A 16,677-nucleotide genomic window follows, 5' to 3' on the forward strand; every position below is an offset into this window, starting at 1 on the left:
GTCACCAATTACGATGTGAAGATTCTCGCTGTTCTTATTTCTGCTACTTCTCATTATTTTCGTCTTCCTGCGATTTACTCTCAATCCATATTCTGTACTCATTAGATTGTTCGTTTCCTTCAACAGTTTTGTAATTTTTCCCGTTCGAGGATAGCTATGTTATTAGCGAATCTTAACATTGGTATCCTTTCACATTGAATTTTATTCCCACGTTTCAACTTTTCTTTTATTTCCGTCATTGCTTCAGCGAAGTACAGATTGCACATTGGGGGCGAAATACTGCACCCCTTCTTACGCCATTCTTAACCCGTACACTTCTTTCTTGGGTTTCCAGACTTATTGTCCCCTCTTGGTTCTCGTTCATATTGTGTATTACGCGTCTTTCCCTATATCTTGCAACTGTTTTTCTCAGGCTTTCAAATACCTTGGACTATTTTACACTATCGAGCGCTTTTTCCTGGTCGACGAATCCTACGAACGTGTCTTGATTTTTCTTCAGTCTTGCTTCCATTATCAACCGCAACGTCAGAACAGCCTGTCTGATACCTTTATTTTTCCTAAGGTCAGACTGATAGTCTTCTAACATATTCCAAATTTTCTTTTCCTTTCTTCTGTATACCATTCTTGTAAGCAACTTGGATACATGAGTTGTTAAGTTAACTGTGCAATAATTCTCGCACTTCCTGCCTCTTGCTGTCTTGGGAATTGTATGGATTATGTTGTTTCCGAAAGTCTGATGGTCTATCGACAGTTTCATATATTCTACTCACCAACCTTTGTTTTGTTGCGACTACCCCAATGATTTCAGAAATTCCGATGTAACTTTATTTCTCCATTATGCCTTTTTTTAAAAAATCTTCCAAACCTCTTCTAAATTCTGATTCTAAAACTGTATCTCCTGTCTCTTTCCTATCGACTCTTCTTTCTTATTCTAGCACGTCATCAGGTAAGCCCTCCCCTTCATAGATTCCCTCAGTGTATTCTTTTGACGAATCCGCTCTCTCCTCTGCATCTAAAGGTGGGAATCCCATTGCATTTTTAATGACACTGCCCTTGCTTTCAATTTCACAGAAGTCATTTGAACTTTTCTACAAACTGAGTAAGACCTTATGATAATCACTTCGTTTTAGATTTCTTCAAATTTTTTGTGTAGCCAGTTAGCCGTAACTCCCTTGCACTTCATATTTATTTCATTCCCGAAGGACTTGTATCTCCATATTCCTGATTTTACTTGAACATTTTTGCGTTTCCATCTTTCATCGGTCAACTGTTGCCCATGGTTTCTCCTCAGTTACCTTCCTCGTACCTAAGTTTTTCCCACCAACTTCTATGATTGCCCTCTGTACAGATATCCATCCATCTTCAACTAAGCTGAGTACTAAACTTTTCATTATTGCTGAATGTATAGTCTCAGAGAACTTAAAGCATAACCAATCATTCTGTAGTACTTCCGTATCACAATCTTAAACTTCAACCCACTCTTCATCATTACCAAATTGTGACCTGAGTCTATACCTGTGCCTGGGTAAGCCTTACAATGTAATATCGGATTCTGCAATCTCTGCCTGACCTTGATGTAATCTAATTGAAATCTTCCCGTATCACCCAGCTTTCTTAAAGTATTTCTCCTCCTCTTGTGATTCTTGAACAGAGTATTCACAATTAAAATCTGAAATTTATTGTAGATCTCTATCAGTCTTTCTCCTCCCTCATTCCTACTAACCAGCCCATATTCACCCATAGCTCTTTCTTCTGTTTCTTCCTTTACAACCGAATTGTAGTTCTCCATGACTACTAAAGTTTCGTCTCCCCTTAAGTGCTGCACAGCCCGTTCAATATCCTCATATACTTCCTCTGTCTCTTCATCTTCAGCTTGCGATGTCGGTACGTATACCTGAACTAATGTTATTGGTGTTGGTTTGCTGTCGATTTTGATGAGAACAGACCTACTGTTCACAGTAACTCATTTTCTGCCCTACCTTCTTATTTGTAATGAATCCTTCTCCCGTTATACCATTCTCTGCAGCTGTTGATATTATCCACTACTCGATCACCAGAAATCCTTGTCGTCTTTCCATTTCATTTCACTGTGTCCCACTAGATATAGGTTTAGCCTTAGCATTTCCATTTCCAGATTTTTTAATGCCCCTACCACGTTGAAAGTTCCGAAATTCGACGCCCGACTCGAAGAACTTCATCCTTTCGTTGGTTATTCAATCTTTCTCTTATTTTAACGTCCGCCTTGGCAGTCCCCTCCCGGAGATCAGAAAGTGGGACTGTTCCGCAATCTTTTGCCAGTGGAGAGATCATCAGGACACTTTTTTCAACTACAGGCCACACGTCCTCATATCGGTGAACATTGCTAATTTTCCTGCCTTTAGGTCAGTTTCCCACCACAAGGTCGCGAGAGTGCGCTGAACCCCTATCTGCACCTCCGCCCTCTTTGACAAGGCTGTCGGCTCACTGAGGGTTACTTCGTATGCCGGAAGTCTTCGGTCGTCATTGCTGATGACTTTCATTCAAAATTTAAGCAGCGGCTGGGTTCAGACCCAGAACTGAGGGCATGTTGGTTTCTAATCAATGATGTTACCCTTTTCTTTTAATCCATTTAATTGAATAAAATGATAACGAAGTGTTTTGATTACATTCGGCAAAATAAATATTTTCACTGCCTTTGACGAGTTTTGAATCTATTATGTTGAAAATCAGATCTACGCCTCCTTGTAACCACTACCTTAAACATACCATGAAATGGAGATGAACTATCGCTTATCAGGCGTTGCCCAAAACCATTCCGAAAAATTCTCCCAAGGCGATTGGCTCCGAGGGGCTCTATCATCTCTGCCATTGGCGAATTTCGCTTATATACATTCGTTACCGCGCCTCGCAACCGAGCCGGCCTTTGTGGCCGAACGGTTCTAGGCGCTTCACTTTGGAACCGCGTGACTGCTACGGTCGCAGGTTCGAATCCTGTCTTCGGCATGGATGTGTGTGATGTCCTTAGGTTAGTTAGGTTTAAGTAGTTCTAAGTTCTAGGGGACTGATGACCTCAGAAGTTAAGTCCCATAGTGCTCAGAGCCATTTTAACCATTTTCTCGCGAGCGAAGCGTCATCCTCTGGCGCTATGTAGCGGTAGGCGGTGGTCTTAATTTTGTGTCTCATCACTGTATCCTACCAACCGCTGCTAACTCTATTTGTGGTTAAATAAGTTCAGAATTTAAGCAGGGTGTCCTGAGTGGTGTAGATGGAGATCATAGCCATGACTCAGAATTAGACATTGTGGCACTCTGAATTAACACTTTTTTATATCATAACAACATGAAAATTGCGATGTACCATGGCCATAAATGAAATGGAGAATGTGACGTAGAAATGCTTGACAATTACATGGCGATTATTTATAGTATTGGGGTAGAACGTATAGAGAAGCACATTTAAATGTACTGGATGCAAGTTCCTTTCGTTCTGCATACTAGTTCGTTTGTGTATCGCCCGATTAAATCTAATCGTGTCTGCGAATCTATACCATAACGCAAATATGAAGCAAAATAAGTTAAATAGTAAGCCAACCTGTCTCACGCTCAGCTACAGCTGAAGCAAGGAACCTGGACAAATTTTCCAATCAGTACCAGGATAGAGTAAAGACAAGTAGCTTGTAATCATACAGTATTTTGACAAGGGAGAGGAGAATAGGTATGCTCTTAGTACCCAAATAGTCAGCAAGCAACTGCGGATAACGCATGAATGTAGATCGGCAACAGTCTGACGTAACTCTGTGTTAGTATACGTTAACCACCCAGCACATACATGTCTTCTCGCCACATAATCCCAGAAAAAGAACCCCACTGACGAGAACAACGTATGGACTGAAAACTGTGACATCGCATGAGGACCCGAATAAAATTAGTCGTTGTCCGAACCACACATCGGTTGAGTCACTTAGAGACATCACTACCGCTACAGTCGTTTACGAGTGATATAAACGTGTTGTCGTCTTCTGAAACATGAATGTTGAATCACAGCGATTTTTACAACGTGTATTAAGTGATAAGTCATTTATTTACCTACATCTCCAGTTGCGAGTGTATAGAAGCGCTGCACGTCGGCGCATTCCGTTTTTGTGTAACGTCGTGAAAATAACGCTGAAAAATGCGTTGCTTCTGTTGGTGCCTTTTATGCCTCTTAGTCGAATTTCGACATGCATTTACAATTTTTGCTTGAGCCAATGGCGTTCTTTTCCATGTACAGCTCAGACATGGTATGATAGCAGAATGACTCTCCGATACAGTCCGCAACAATTGGTTCAGAAGATCCTTCAGTCTTTCTCGAACTAGACAAAGTGATGAACGTTGGCGTGATCTGTAGAATCGTGACATGTCAAATCTTGATATACTTTATTCTTCGTGGGAATCACACGTTTTCTTTATTTTGTAAATATGAATTCAGGTTTATAGGAGTAATAATGTGTTGCGGCTCGTTGTTTTAGCTCAACATGCTGTACACGGTATATTCTTGACTTATCCTGTACCACTTTTCATTGAATTAATTATCAACATCAATTACAGTACTTAGAGAATTTTTTATACTGCTGCCTTATAGATTGACGATGTTCCCGTCTTTGTTGCAGCCACAATGACCTCCCGTGGAACGTGCGCAAGTTCGCGCGGGGGCAGCTGGTCGGCTTCAACCTGACGGCCGACCTCCGCCACGTGGAACCGTGGTCCCGCAGCGCCTGGTCGCACACCGACCTGCCGCGCATGCGCGCAGGCATGCTCGGCGCACAGGTCAGTAGGCGCCTGCTGCCACTCACTGCTAATTGCCTCGCCGGCTCTGCTGACCTCCTCTGTTATTTATCCGCACGGTCGACGTCGATCGCACAGGTAACTCATCTGCGCAGTTTTCTCACCAGCCTACAGTACGCGAATAAAATGGAGCAGCTGTGTTTCTTTGTAAATGTAGTAAATGCAGCGACGTAGTCACAGCAGCTGTGCATCGTAAATTACTGAATCTGAAACACATCATTCGGAAATCAGTAGAAACAACAAATTTAACTTAATTTCTTCGGTAATAATAGAATTTTTGTTTCATTGAATACCACCTGATGAACATTTACTTCTTTATCCGTCAAATTTCTTTATAATCACCTATTGTAAGTTGGTCCTCATTCTTCTTTCTTATTAGTCTCAAAAAACAAGGTTTTGTTTTGTTTCTTATGTCAGCACCTGCGTATTTCATTATTTATAATCTAACTCTGTTCATTTAGAATCAACGTGAACTGTTTGAACAGTAGTGCCAATAGAGAAGAAAGCTGGTGACCCCAGCGTGATCCGATGATGAGTTCGTTTCAAGAAAATACTTACATGTCTGCCGCGTATATTTGCCTCGAACTGCGAATTGTATCATCCGCTGACTATTGGGATTCCCCATGCGTCTTAGAGACATGAAGACTGCCAACGTAGTATAAGGCTGAACACTACGTCTTCGCAGAAGAGTCGCTGTTTGTAAAGCAGATGGCAGCTCATATGAAGAGATTAAGACCACAATTAAGAAAGGCACCATAGACTGTGCGGCTGGTCCCGGAGGTGGTTCGAGTCCTCCCTCGGGCATGGGCGTGTGTGTTTGTCCTTAGGATAATTTAGGTTAAGTAGTGTGTAAGCTTAGGGACTGATTACCTTAGCAGTTAAGTCCCATAAGATTTCACACACATTTGAACATTCGAAGAAAGGCACCAAGTTGTCAAAGAGTAAGAACATCCGTCTAAGGGTAGCCGGCACGGTAGCTCAGCGTGTTCGCTCAGAGGGTTAGCTGTCCTCTGTAATAAAAACACATTGAGTACAAGGAATCAACTATGAACCTGATCAAGCGTCACTGGACGGCCGCCTCGAACAAATACAACGACCAGTAATGAACAAAATGAGATTTAAAAAAGGGGGGATAGCGTCTTTGATTAGAAATAAAAACGACCTCTGTCCGGGATTTGAATCCCACCACTGCTTAAATTTTGACTGATAATCAGCCTCAGCGGCTGAAGACTTCCGGCATAAGACGTTATCCTCATTCTGCCAACGCCCTCGTCAAAGAGGGCGGAGGAACGGACAGAGGCTCAGGGAACTCTCTTGTCCTAGGAGTGGGAAACTACACCTAAGGGCATGAAAAATGTGTCATGACGATCTCTCCATTGGCTAAAGATTCCGGAATAGTCCTCCTTTTGGAGCTCCGGGAGGGGACTGCCAAGGGGGAGGTGACCAGGAGAAAAAGACTGAAAAACCAACGAAACGATAACGTTCTAAGAGACGGCGCGTCGCATATCTGGAGCTTGAACGTGGAAGGGAAATTAGAAAATCTTAAAACGGAAATGTAAAGGCTCAATCCGGATATAGTAGGTGCCAGTGAAGTGAAAGGGAAAGGAGACAAGGATTTCTGGTCAGATGAGTAAAGGATAATATCAAAGCAGCAGAAAATGGTATAACAGGAGTAGGGTTCGTTATGAGTAGGAAGGTAGGGAAGAGAGTGTGTTACTGTGAACAGTTCAGATTCTTATAAGAATCAACAGCAGTCCAACACCGACAACGATAGTGCAGGTGTACATGTCACCGTCACAAGCTGAAGATGAAGAGGTAGAGAAAATATATGAGGATATTGAAAGGGAGATGAAAATCTAATTGTCATATGGGATTGGATTGAAGTTGTAGGGGAAGGAGCAGAAGAAAAGATTACAGGAGAATATGGGGTTGGGACAAGGAATGAGAGAGGAGAAACACTAATTGAGTTCTGTAATAAATTTCAGCTAGTAATAGGGGATACTCAGTTGTGGAAAAGGCCAGGTGATACGGGAAGATTTCATTTAGATCATGGCCAGACAGAGATTCCGAAATCAGATACTGGATTTTAAGATGTACCCAGGAGCAGATGTAGACTCAGATCACAATATAGTAGTGAGAAGAGTAGGCTGCAAGAGATTATACAGGAAGAGACGGTACGCAAAGAAGTGGGATACGGAAGTACTAAGGAATGACAAGATACACATGAAGTTCTCTAAGGGTATAGATGCAGCAGTAAGGAATGGCTCACTAGGCAATACAGTTAAGAGGAATTGGCATCTGTAAAAAGTTGGAAAGAAATACGTAGGTACAAAGAAAGTAACTGCAAAGAAACTATTGGTAACAGAACAAATACTTCAGATGATCGATGAAAGGAGGAAGTACACAAATGTTCCGGGAGACTCAGGAGTAGAGAAATACAAGTCGCTGAGGAATGAAATGAATAGGAAGTGCAGGGAAGCTAAGACGAAGAGGTTGCAACAAAAATGTGAAGAAATCAAAAAAAGAAATAATGGTCAGATGGACAGACTCTGAATACAGGAAAGTCAAAGCAGCGTTCGGTGGTATTAAAGTCAATATTGGTAACATAAAGAGTGCTACGGGAATTCCACTGTTGAATACAGAGGTGAGACCGGATAGGTGGAGAAATTTTCATTGAAAGCCACGATACCACAGTTCATCAAGACTGGCGTAATGTGACGAGCCAGCTGCTCGGCCACCATTGACCGGACGTTTTCAGTTGGTGAGAGATCTGGAGTATGTGTTGGTCAGGGTAGCAGTCGAACATTTTCTGTATCCAGAAAGGCCCGTACAGGACCTGCAACATGCGGTCGTGCATTATCCTGCTGAAATGTAGGGTTTGGCAGGGATCGAATGAAGGGTGGAGCCACGGGTCGTAACACATCTGAAATGTAACGTCCACTGTTCAAAGTGCCGTCAATGCGAACAAGAGGTGACCGAGACGTGTAACCAATGGCACCCCATTCCATCACGCCGGATGATACGCCAGTATGGCGATGACGAATACACGCTTCCAATGTGCGTTCACCGCGATGTCGCCAAACACGGATGCGAGCATCATGATGCTGTAAACAGAACCTGGATTCATCCGAAAAAATGACGTTTTGCCATTTGTGCACCCAGGTTCATCGTTGAGCACACCATCGCAGGCGTTCCTGTCTGTGATGCAGCGTCAAGGGTAACCGCAGCCATGGTCTCCGAGCTGATAGTCCATGCTGCTGCAAACGTCGTCGAACTGTTCGTGGAGATGGTTGTTGGTTTGCATCTGTTGACTCAGGGATCGAGACGTGGCTGCACGATCCGTTACAGCCTTGCGGATAAGATGCCTGTCATCTCGACTGCTAGTGATACGAGGCCGTTGGGATCCAGCACGGCGTTCCGTATTACCCTCCTGAACCCACCGATTCCATATGCTGCTAACAGTCATTGGATCTCGACAAACGCGAGTAGCAATGTCGCGATACGTTAAACCGCAATCGTGGTAGGCTATAATCAGACCTTTATGGAATTAGGAAACGTGATGGTAGGCATTTCTCCTCCTTACACGAGGCATCACAACAACGTTTCACCAGGCAACGCCGGTCAACTGCTGTATGTGTATGAGAAATCGGTTGGAAACTTTCCTCATGTCAGCACGTTGTAGGTGTCGCCACTGGTGCCAACCTTGTGCGAATGCTGTGAAAAGCTAATAATTTGTATGTCACAGCATCTTCTTCCTGTCGGTTAAAGTTCGCGTCTGTAGCACGTCATCTTCGTGGTGTAGCAATTTTAATGGCCAGTAGTGTATAATCAGAAGGGATGGTCATTCCATCAGAATTTCTAAGATTATTGGGAGAGGTGCCAACAAAATGACTACTCATGCTGGCGACTTACCATCTGACATTCGGAAAAATATCATACAAACAACTCCGAAGACTGCGAGAGCTGACAAGTGCGAGATTTATTGCACAGTCAGCTAAACAGCTCATGCATCCAAGTCACTGACAAGAATAATGTACGGAGGAATGGAAAATAAACTCGAGGACGTGCTGAATGATGAGCTTTAGGAAAGGTAAATGCACAGGACAGGCATTTCTGACGTTTCGGTTGATAATGGAAGCAAGACTAAAGAAAAATCAAGATACGTTCACAGGATTTGTCGATCTGGAACAAGCGCTCGACAGCGTAAAATGGTGCAAGAGGTTCGAAATTCTGAGAGAAATAGGAGTAAGCTATGGTGAGAGATGCGTAACATACAATATGTACAAGAGCCTAGAGGGAATAATAAGAGTGGACGACGAAGAACGAGGTGCTCGAATTAATAAGTGTGTAAGACAGGGTTGTAGTCTTTCGCCCTACTGTTGAATCTGTTAATCGAAGAAGCAATGATGGAAAAAAGGAAGGTTCAGGAGTGGAGTTAAAATTCAAGATCAAAGGATATCAATGGTACGTCTCACTGAAGACATTACTGTCCTGATTGAAAGTGAAGAAGAATTAAATGATCTGCTGTATAGAATGTACAATCTAATGAGCACAGAACATGGACTGAGGGTAAATCGAAGAAAGACGAAAGTAATGAGAAGTAGCAGGAATGAGAACAGCGAGAAACTTAACATTAGGATTGATGGTAACGAAGTAGAGGAAGTTAAGAAATGCCGCTACCTAGACAGTAAAATAAACAATGTTGGACGGAGCAAGGAAGATATCAAAAACAGACAGCAGTGGCAAAAAGAGCCTTCCTTGCCAAGAGAAGTGTACTAGTATCAAACATAGGTCTTAATAAGGTGAAGAAATTTCTGAGAATGTAAATCTTGAGTACAGCATTGTATGGTAGCGAAACATGGACTGCAGGAAAACCTGAACAGACGAGATTCAAAACATTTGGAAATTGGTGCTACACACGAATGTTGAAAATTAGGTGGACTGACAAGGTAAGGAATGAGGAAGTTCTGCGCAAAATCGGAAAGAAATATGTGGAAAACACTGACAAGGAGAAAGGACAGTATGATAGGACATCTGTTAAGACATGATCGAATTACTTCCATGGTACTAGAAGGAGCTGTAGAGGGCTAAAACTGTAGAGGAAGACAAACTGGAATACATCCAGCAAATAATTGAGGACGTAGATTGCCATAGCTACTAAGAAATGGCTCTGAGCTCTATGGGACTTAACATCTATGGTCATCAGTCCCCTAGAACTTAGAACTACTTAAACCTAACTAAACTAAGGACATCACACAACACCCAGTCATCACGAGGCAGACAAAATCCCTGACGCCGCCGGGAATCGAACCAGGGAACCTGGGCGCGTGAAGCGAGAACGCTACCGCACAACCACGAGCTGCGGACGGTTTCTCTGAGACGAAGAGGTTGGTACAGGAGAGGAACTCGTGGCGGGCCTCATCAAACCAGTCAGAAGACTGATGGACTGATGGAACCCCCCCACCCCCAAAAAAGGAACAAACTATTTGTATTTCTTGGTGGCGTACATTAACCATTATAACGACCCGCACCCCATCTTCGAAATCAGATATAAAATGTTTTACACTGTTGTGAATAGATAAAGAGTGCATTGACGGAGTTGGACCTGTTTTCATTTCGTACGGAGACCCGGTCGTACAAAATGTTAGTGTTCGACAGAAGATAACTGTTAGCATTACAAGATACAAGTAAGCGTCCTTTCATATAGAAGATACAACCAATGGTGACAAAAGGCAAAACGTAAGTCAACGCTGAAGCTAAGATGGCCAGGGCGTAATACGTTGGTTACCTTCTGTGATCCACCTTATAACAGTGGACCATTCTTATATTTAGTCTTTGCTCTTTTGTAATCCCTCCCTTTTGGATTAGAAGAACGTTGGTACATGGGTATGTCATTTTAAGATAAACCATCGTGGTACCAGAAACACAGAAGTCCTCAAAGTAGTAACACTACAAAATTCGCTCAAAAGCCGATACCTAGATCTCCTGAGACAAACAAGTGTCAAACGTAGGAATACGTATATTTTCATACCGAATAATTATAATGCATCACAAAAAAGACAGTAAAATCAGAATTAGGTGAGGAAGACCAAAAATTTACGCTTTATACTTCACTAGAAATTGCATTACCCCAAAAGGTTTCTATTCGTGATCAGTCTTCTGACTGGTTTGAGCGGCCCGACACGAGATCCTCTCCTGAGCCAATCTTTTCATCTCAGCGTAGTACTTGCACACAGCGTCCTCCATTATTTACTGAATGCGTTCCAGTATCTGTCTTCCCCTACAGTCCCCGTGTCCTTATACGAGGATACGTCCTATCGTATGGTCCATTCTTCCTGCCAGTCATCCACACACTTCTTTTCTCGACTAGTCTGTGGAGTCTTGCCTCGTTTGCTGCGCGGTGTAGCCGCGCCGTCTCAGGCGTCCTGTCACGGTTCGCACGGCTACCTCCCCCCCGTCGGAGGTTCGAGTCCTCCCTCGGGCATGGTTTGTGTGTTGTCCTTAGCGTAATTTAGTTGAAGTTATATTAAGTAGTGCGTAAGCTTAGGGACCGATGACCTCAGCAGTTGGTCCCATAAGATCATACCATAAATTTCCCAATTTCCTGGCCTCGTTTCGTATCTTTTCAGCCCATCTAATTTTCAACGTCCTTCTATAGCACTGCATCTCTGTTTCCTAACAGTTGACGACTAACTTTCAAACAGTCTTGTGCTCCAGATTGTATTCTCAAAAGCTAATAACCAGTATTTGATATTAGTAGAATTCTTTTGGCCAGAAATGCCCTCCATACCTCTCCTTATCTGACTTTCATGTGCTCCTTGCTTCTTTCGTCATTTGTTACGTGGCTTCCAGGTTGGCAAATTTCCTCCATCTACGTCGAGGGCCAAAATTTCGCCGTTTTGTTTTGTTTGTCACTAGTGTCATTTCACTTACCCCACATTGCTTTTGTCTGTCTCCATCAACAATTTTTTTCTTAATAAACTATCATTGCTTTCTTCCTTACTTTTTCAGGTGATAGAAATGTTGTCAGAAAAACTTTTCATTAAAAACCTTTCACACCGAATATATATATATATATGGAATTGGAGGAGTAGAATATCAAGAACACAGCTCTGATTAAAAAGGGTACAAGGCAGGAATGCAGTATTTATTCCCTACTGTTCAATCTCTACATTTCAGAAATAACGACGGCAATGAAAAATAGTATCAAGGGTGGAACTAAAATTCGGTGTGAAAGGTTTTTAATGAAAAGTTTTTCTGACAACATTTCTATCATCTGAAAAAGTAAGGAAGAATGCAATGATAGTTTATTAGGAAAAAAATGTTAATGGAGACATCATATATATATATTTAGCCTCCCAGCAAAATTTTTTTTGTCAATAATTAAATGCAAATGGCAATACAGCCAAATGTTGTTGAGCTCCCACAAGACATCGTTAAATTGAAATAAAAGCAACTGTACCTTCGCTACAAAAATATTGAAAAATAATGGCCCAATGTAAACTCGCCACAAAAATTAAGAAACGAAGATTGATCATTAAACTCACAATAATAGACCAACAGCGCTGACCTTCGGACCTGTGAAATTATTAAACCTGGTAAATTGATTCTGGGAGGAAAAGCAAGTGTAACCTCCCAGCAAATTTTTTTTATTGTCAATATTAGTGAAATCGTAACCTCCCAGCAAGAATATGAAAGTCAATGTTAAGTGAAAAATGAGCCAAGCGTAACCTGCTTGCAAAATTAATGAATAATAATGGCCCAAATGTAAACTCCCCACAAAAGTTATTGAATGAAGATTGCTCATTAAACTCACAATAATGTTAATTAAATAATGAAGCATGAACTGAATGTAGTATCTGAACAGAAATAATTAATACTACGGTATATTGATAATTTTCACTTATGACCACAAAAGTTGAGTAATAATTAAACCTGACAAATTTTATAAGGGCAGCTGAGCTGACCTTCGGCCCTGTGCAATAATTAAACCTGAACACAAAAACCAAAATTCTTACCTCAGCCCGCATCTCGTGGTCGTGCGGTAGCGTTCTCGCTTCCCACGCCCGGGTTCCCGGGTTCGATTCCCGGCGGGGTCAGGGATTTTCTCAGCCTCGTGATGGTTGGGTGTTGTGTGCTGTCCTTAGATTAGTTAGGTTTAAGTAGTTCTAAGTTCTAGGGGACTGATGACCATAGATGTTAAGTCCCATAGTGCTCAGAGCCATAGCCATAGTCTTACCTCAGTAAACTGCATCTATATCTGCTCTTATTTTTCGGCACAGCTCCGTGCAATGCTGGCCCATGTTTAATTTTAATTCTTGGAGGGAATGCATAGGAAGTATTATTTAACTTGAAATGAATCTTTTTGTTTAAAACAGTTACTTTAAAAGAAAATTATTGTTGGGGCAATTCTTGAACAAAATTAATTACAATTAACATATCGTATCAGCTGAGCGCAATGTTGCTTCATTACCTTCGATAACAATATACCTCGTCCTGAATCTTGACCAGAGATGCAAGGATAGCACGCCGCCGACGCATGCCGTCGCCCGCTCAGTACAACCGTCCACTCGCTACAACTACTGCCGACTGAGTGCAACTCGCAACTGAACACTCGCGCGGTCAAGCGCAGACTAGCAACGATAAATAACTCTCTGGTCAGAGATTCTGTCATGCCTCGCCATCGCTGGTACTGTTTCATAACCCTCCACTGGGAGGGGGCAAAAATTTGGCAGCGATGGTGAGTCATTTGGACTTGCCATGAGCAACAAATTTTTTCTTAACTAATTAACTTTACAAACAGAGAATATACAGATGTAGAACATGAAGTAAATATGGTGCACATGCACCGAGTACAAAACATATTAGGCAATAACAAAATGTGAGTACAAAACATATTAACAAATGACATAAGTGCACATGCACTGAAAAATTCTTCAAAGTTTATCACAACAAATAGACATAATGAGTACAAATCTCATTGACAAATGACATAAGTGCACATGTACTAAAGTAGTGAACATATCAGCAAATCAAAAAAAAAAAAAGTACATACAATGAGTAGAAATCATGTTAGAAAAATGACAAAAGTGCACACGCACTATAATTCAGAATATATTAGCAAATCAAAAAAATTTATTGGTCTTGAATACAAATCATATTAGCAAAAAAATGATTTTCACTATGTTACAAGAATTAGGATAGGAAAGGGAAGGATTGCATCATGGCTGTAGCACTATAGGTTGCACGCAGCTGCACTGAAAGTCCATATCTTTCTACTGTAGCACAACACCAAGTGAAACAATCTGAAGTTCTTTTCCCAGAAGTATTTATCAGCGTAGCCAAGACACCGAAATGTCGTAGTAATATTCCATGTTATCATTTTAGCAGTACATTAGGTAAACCAAACAGTGGGACCATAATAACATCATCGCTCAAGGTGGTGGACAGCATGTCGTGTCAACACCACGTTCTTGTAAGGTACACCAACGTAGAATTAGTGCAAAAACCAAATATAGTGCTCCATGATCAAGTGGATATACAGGATAAACGGATATAGCAGTAATTCAGGGTAGTTAGGCCAGAAGGTGAAGGACATTAAATCACATACTTGTCTTCACTGAGAATTACATTAGTAGTTTGCGGCATTCATTGCCCAGTTATTGAACATTTCTGTACCATGTATGTAGTATTACAGAATAATGTTCATAAATTGGCGTTTTACACAGAACATTGCCACTCATTGCCTAATTATAAATCATCAGAAGTCATAATATTCATATGGTGTTTTACAGAGAACATTGGTACTCATTTCCTAATTATAAGTCATCAGAAGTCATTATATTCATGTGGTGCTTTGCAGAGAACACTGGCACTCATGTCCTAATTATAAGTCATCTGAAGTCATCACATTCATGTGGTGTTTTACAGAGAAGATTGGTACTTATTTCCTAATTACCAGTCATCAGAAGTCATAATATTCATGTGGTGTTTTACAGAGAACATTGGCACTCATTTCCTAATTACAAATCATCAGAAGTCATTACATAATAATATTCATATAATGATTTACAGAGAACATACGCACTCATTTCCTAATTACAAGTCATCAGAAGTCATAATATTCATGTTGTGTTTTACAGAGAACATTGGTACTAATTTCCTAATTACAAATCATCAGAAGTCATTACATAATAATATTCATATAATGATTTACAGAGAACATAGGCACACATTTCCTAATTACAAGTCATCAGAAGTCATAATATTCATGTGGTGTTTTACAGAGAACATTGGCACTCATTTCCTAGTTACTAAGTATTATTATATTTTTTATTATTTGCTAGCAATGCATTGCGTTGAGATCGATAACTAATTGCTGGGGGATAATAATATTTGCATTTGACTTATTGCTGCAAATGAAGATGTGTAACGTCATTCGTCATGAGTCAGCTGTAGCAAGGTTATGAAACAAGTAGAGTTTATGTGATCACATTCATAAATGACATAGACTTAATGAACAACTGCTTATAGCACATTAATTTCATAAATAATTTCTCCTGCAAAAAATATACAAAAAAATGGATTATTAATCTGAAGGAAGAAAAGCATTTTATGCTGAAAAGTAGTGACCTCGATTTAACAGGCAGTGAAATGTGTATAAAAATGTGTTCCATAGCTGTCCCTTCCAAAACCTTCATTCATCCTACTATGCAATATAACACATACTGTCAAAACGAACTGCAACAAATACTTAAATAACTGCATAGCATAAATACATAACTTCAACATTATCCTCATCTGTAAAGAAAAAACTTCATTATCCATCACTTCATTATCCATATTATCATAACTCCATTATTATCATCACCTGTAAAGGAAAACTTCATTATCCATGGTAGCATATTCTTCATCATTATTCATCAGTATTCATTATCATCTGCAAAAAATCACTTCATTATTCATTATACAACTATTCCTTATTTCTACCATATTTCATCACTAAAAACTAAGATGTGTAGTTCTGTCAGACAGCCTGCATCAATCGCCTCGTATTCTGAAAGAAAAAATTAGTTAAGACTGCCATTCTACGATGTGTATAGTATATTCTTGTTAATGCTTGTTAATCCTGATCCATTTACTCTTCCTCACAAGGTTTGCATCTTCTTTCGACCATTCCGAAGGTGAAATTCCCATTTCTGTTTAATTTATTTCCTTTACGCATCATTTCTTTCTGAAATTGATGAACAAAGATTAATGTCTTGCATTTACATCATATACTCACTAAATAATGATTGACTTATGGTAACATAATTAAGCATACAGCATAACATGACAGAAAACGTAATATGTCAAAAAAAATAGACAGTGTTCAAATGCAAAATTGTACACAGAATATCACAATGCAGCAGCAAAAAATGTGAAACAGTCACGATGTTGAGATATCATGGGGCAAAAATGTCCAAGTCAACTGGTGTGTGTTATATCTTAACTATTTCACAGTGCATACAAACAAAATAAGAAAACAATCGTACATACATAAAAAAAATGATGACAAGAAATGTGACCTTCTTTGAGTTCAGCTTGTATGTTGTGTAGTTAATAGAGGCGAGAATTAAAGACTTCAATGGGGAGAGAATTTAATAAAATTAATATGTCACTAGATAAAATTGCATAATTATTCATAGCATACGTAATTTTATGTGGAAAAATGTGCACAGTCTGATATGTAACGACAAGAAAAGCGACCTACTAACCTTACCTTGCCGGGCACTTGCCAAGAAAAAATACGATAGTCATCAGTAAGTAATCACATAAATGTAATTGCATAAATGGTCATAAAATGTGTAAATTCATCTGGAAAAATATGCACGGT

At 40.4% G+C, this 16,677-nt stretch overlaps 1 protein-coding gene across 1 annotated transcript in view; it reads left to right on the forward strand.

The window, feature by feature from the left end:
* LOC124788726 (dipeptidase 1-like) overlaps window positions 1-16,677 on the forward strand; it is a 407,387-nt gene that overhangs the window by 125,300 nt on the left and 265,410 nt on the right. The window contains exon 4 of the mRNA XM_047256006.1: window positions 4,628-4,784. Within this exon, the coding sequence (XP_047111962.1) occupies window positions 4,628-4,784 (157 nt within the window). The remainder of the gene's footprint in view (window positions 1-4,627; window positions 4,785-16,677) is intronic.

The sequence above is a fragment of the Schistocerca piceifrons genome, chromosome 3 (assembly GCF_021461385.2).
Source record: "Schistocerca piceifrons isolate TAMUIC-IGC-003096 chromosome 3, iqSchPice1.1, whole genome shotgun sequence".
NCBI lineage: Eukaryota > Metazoa > Arthropoda > Insecta > Orthoptera > Acrididae > Schistocerca > Schistocerca piceifrons.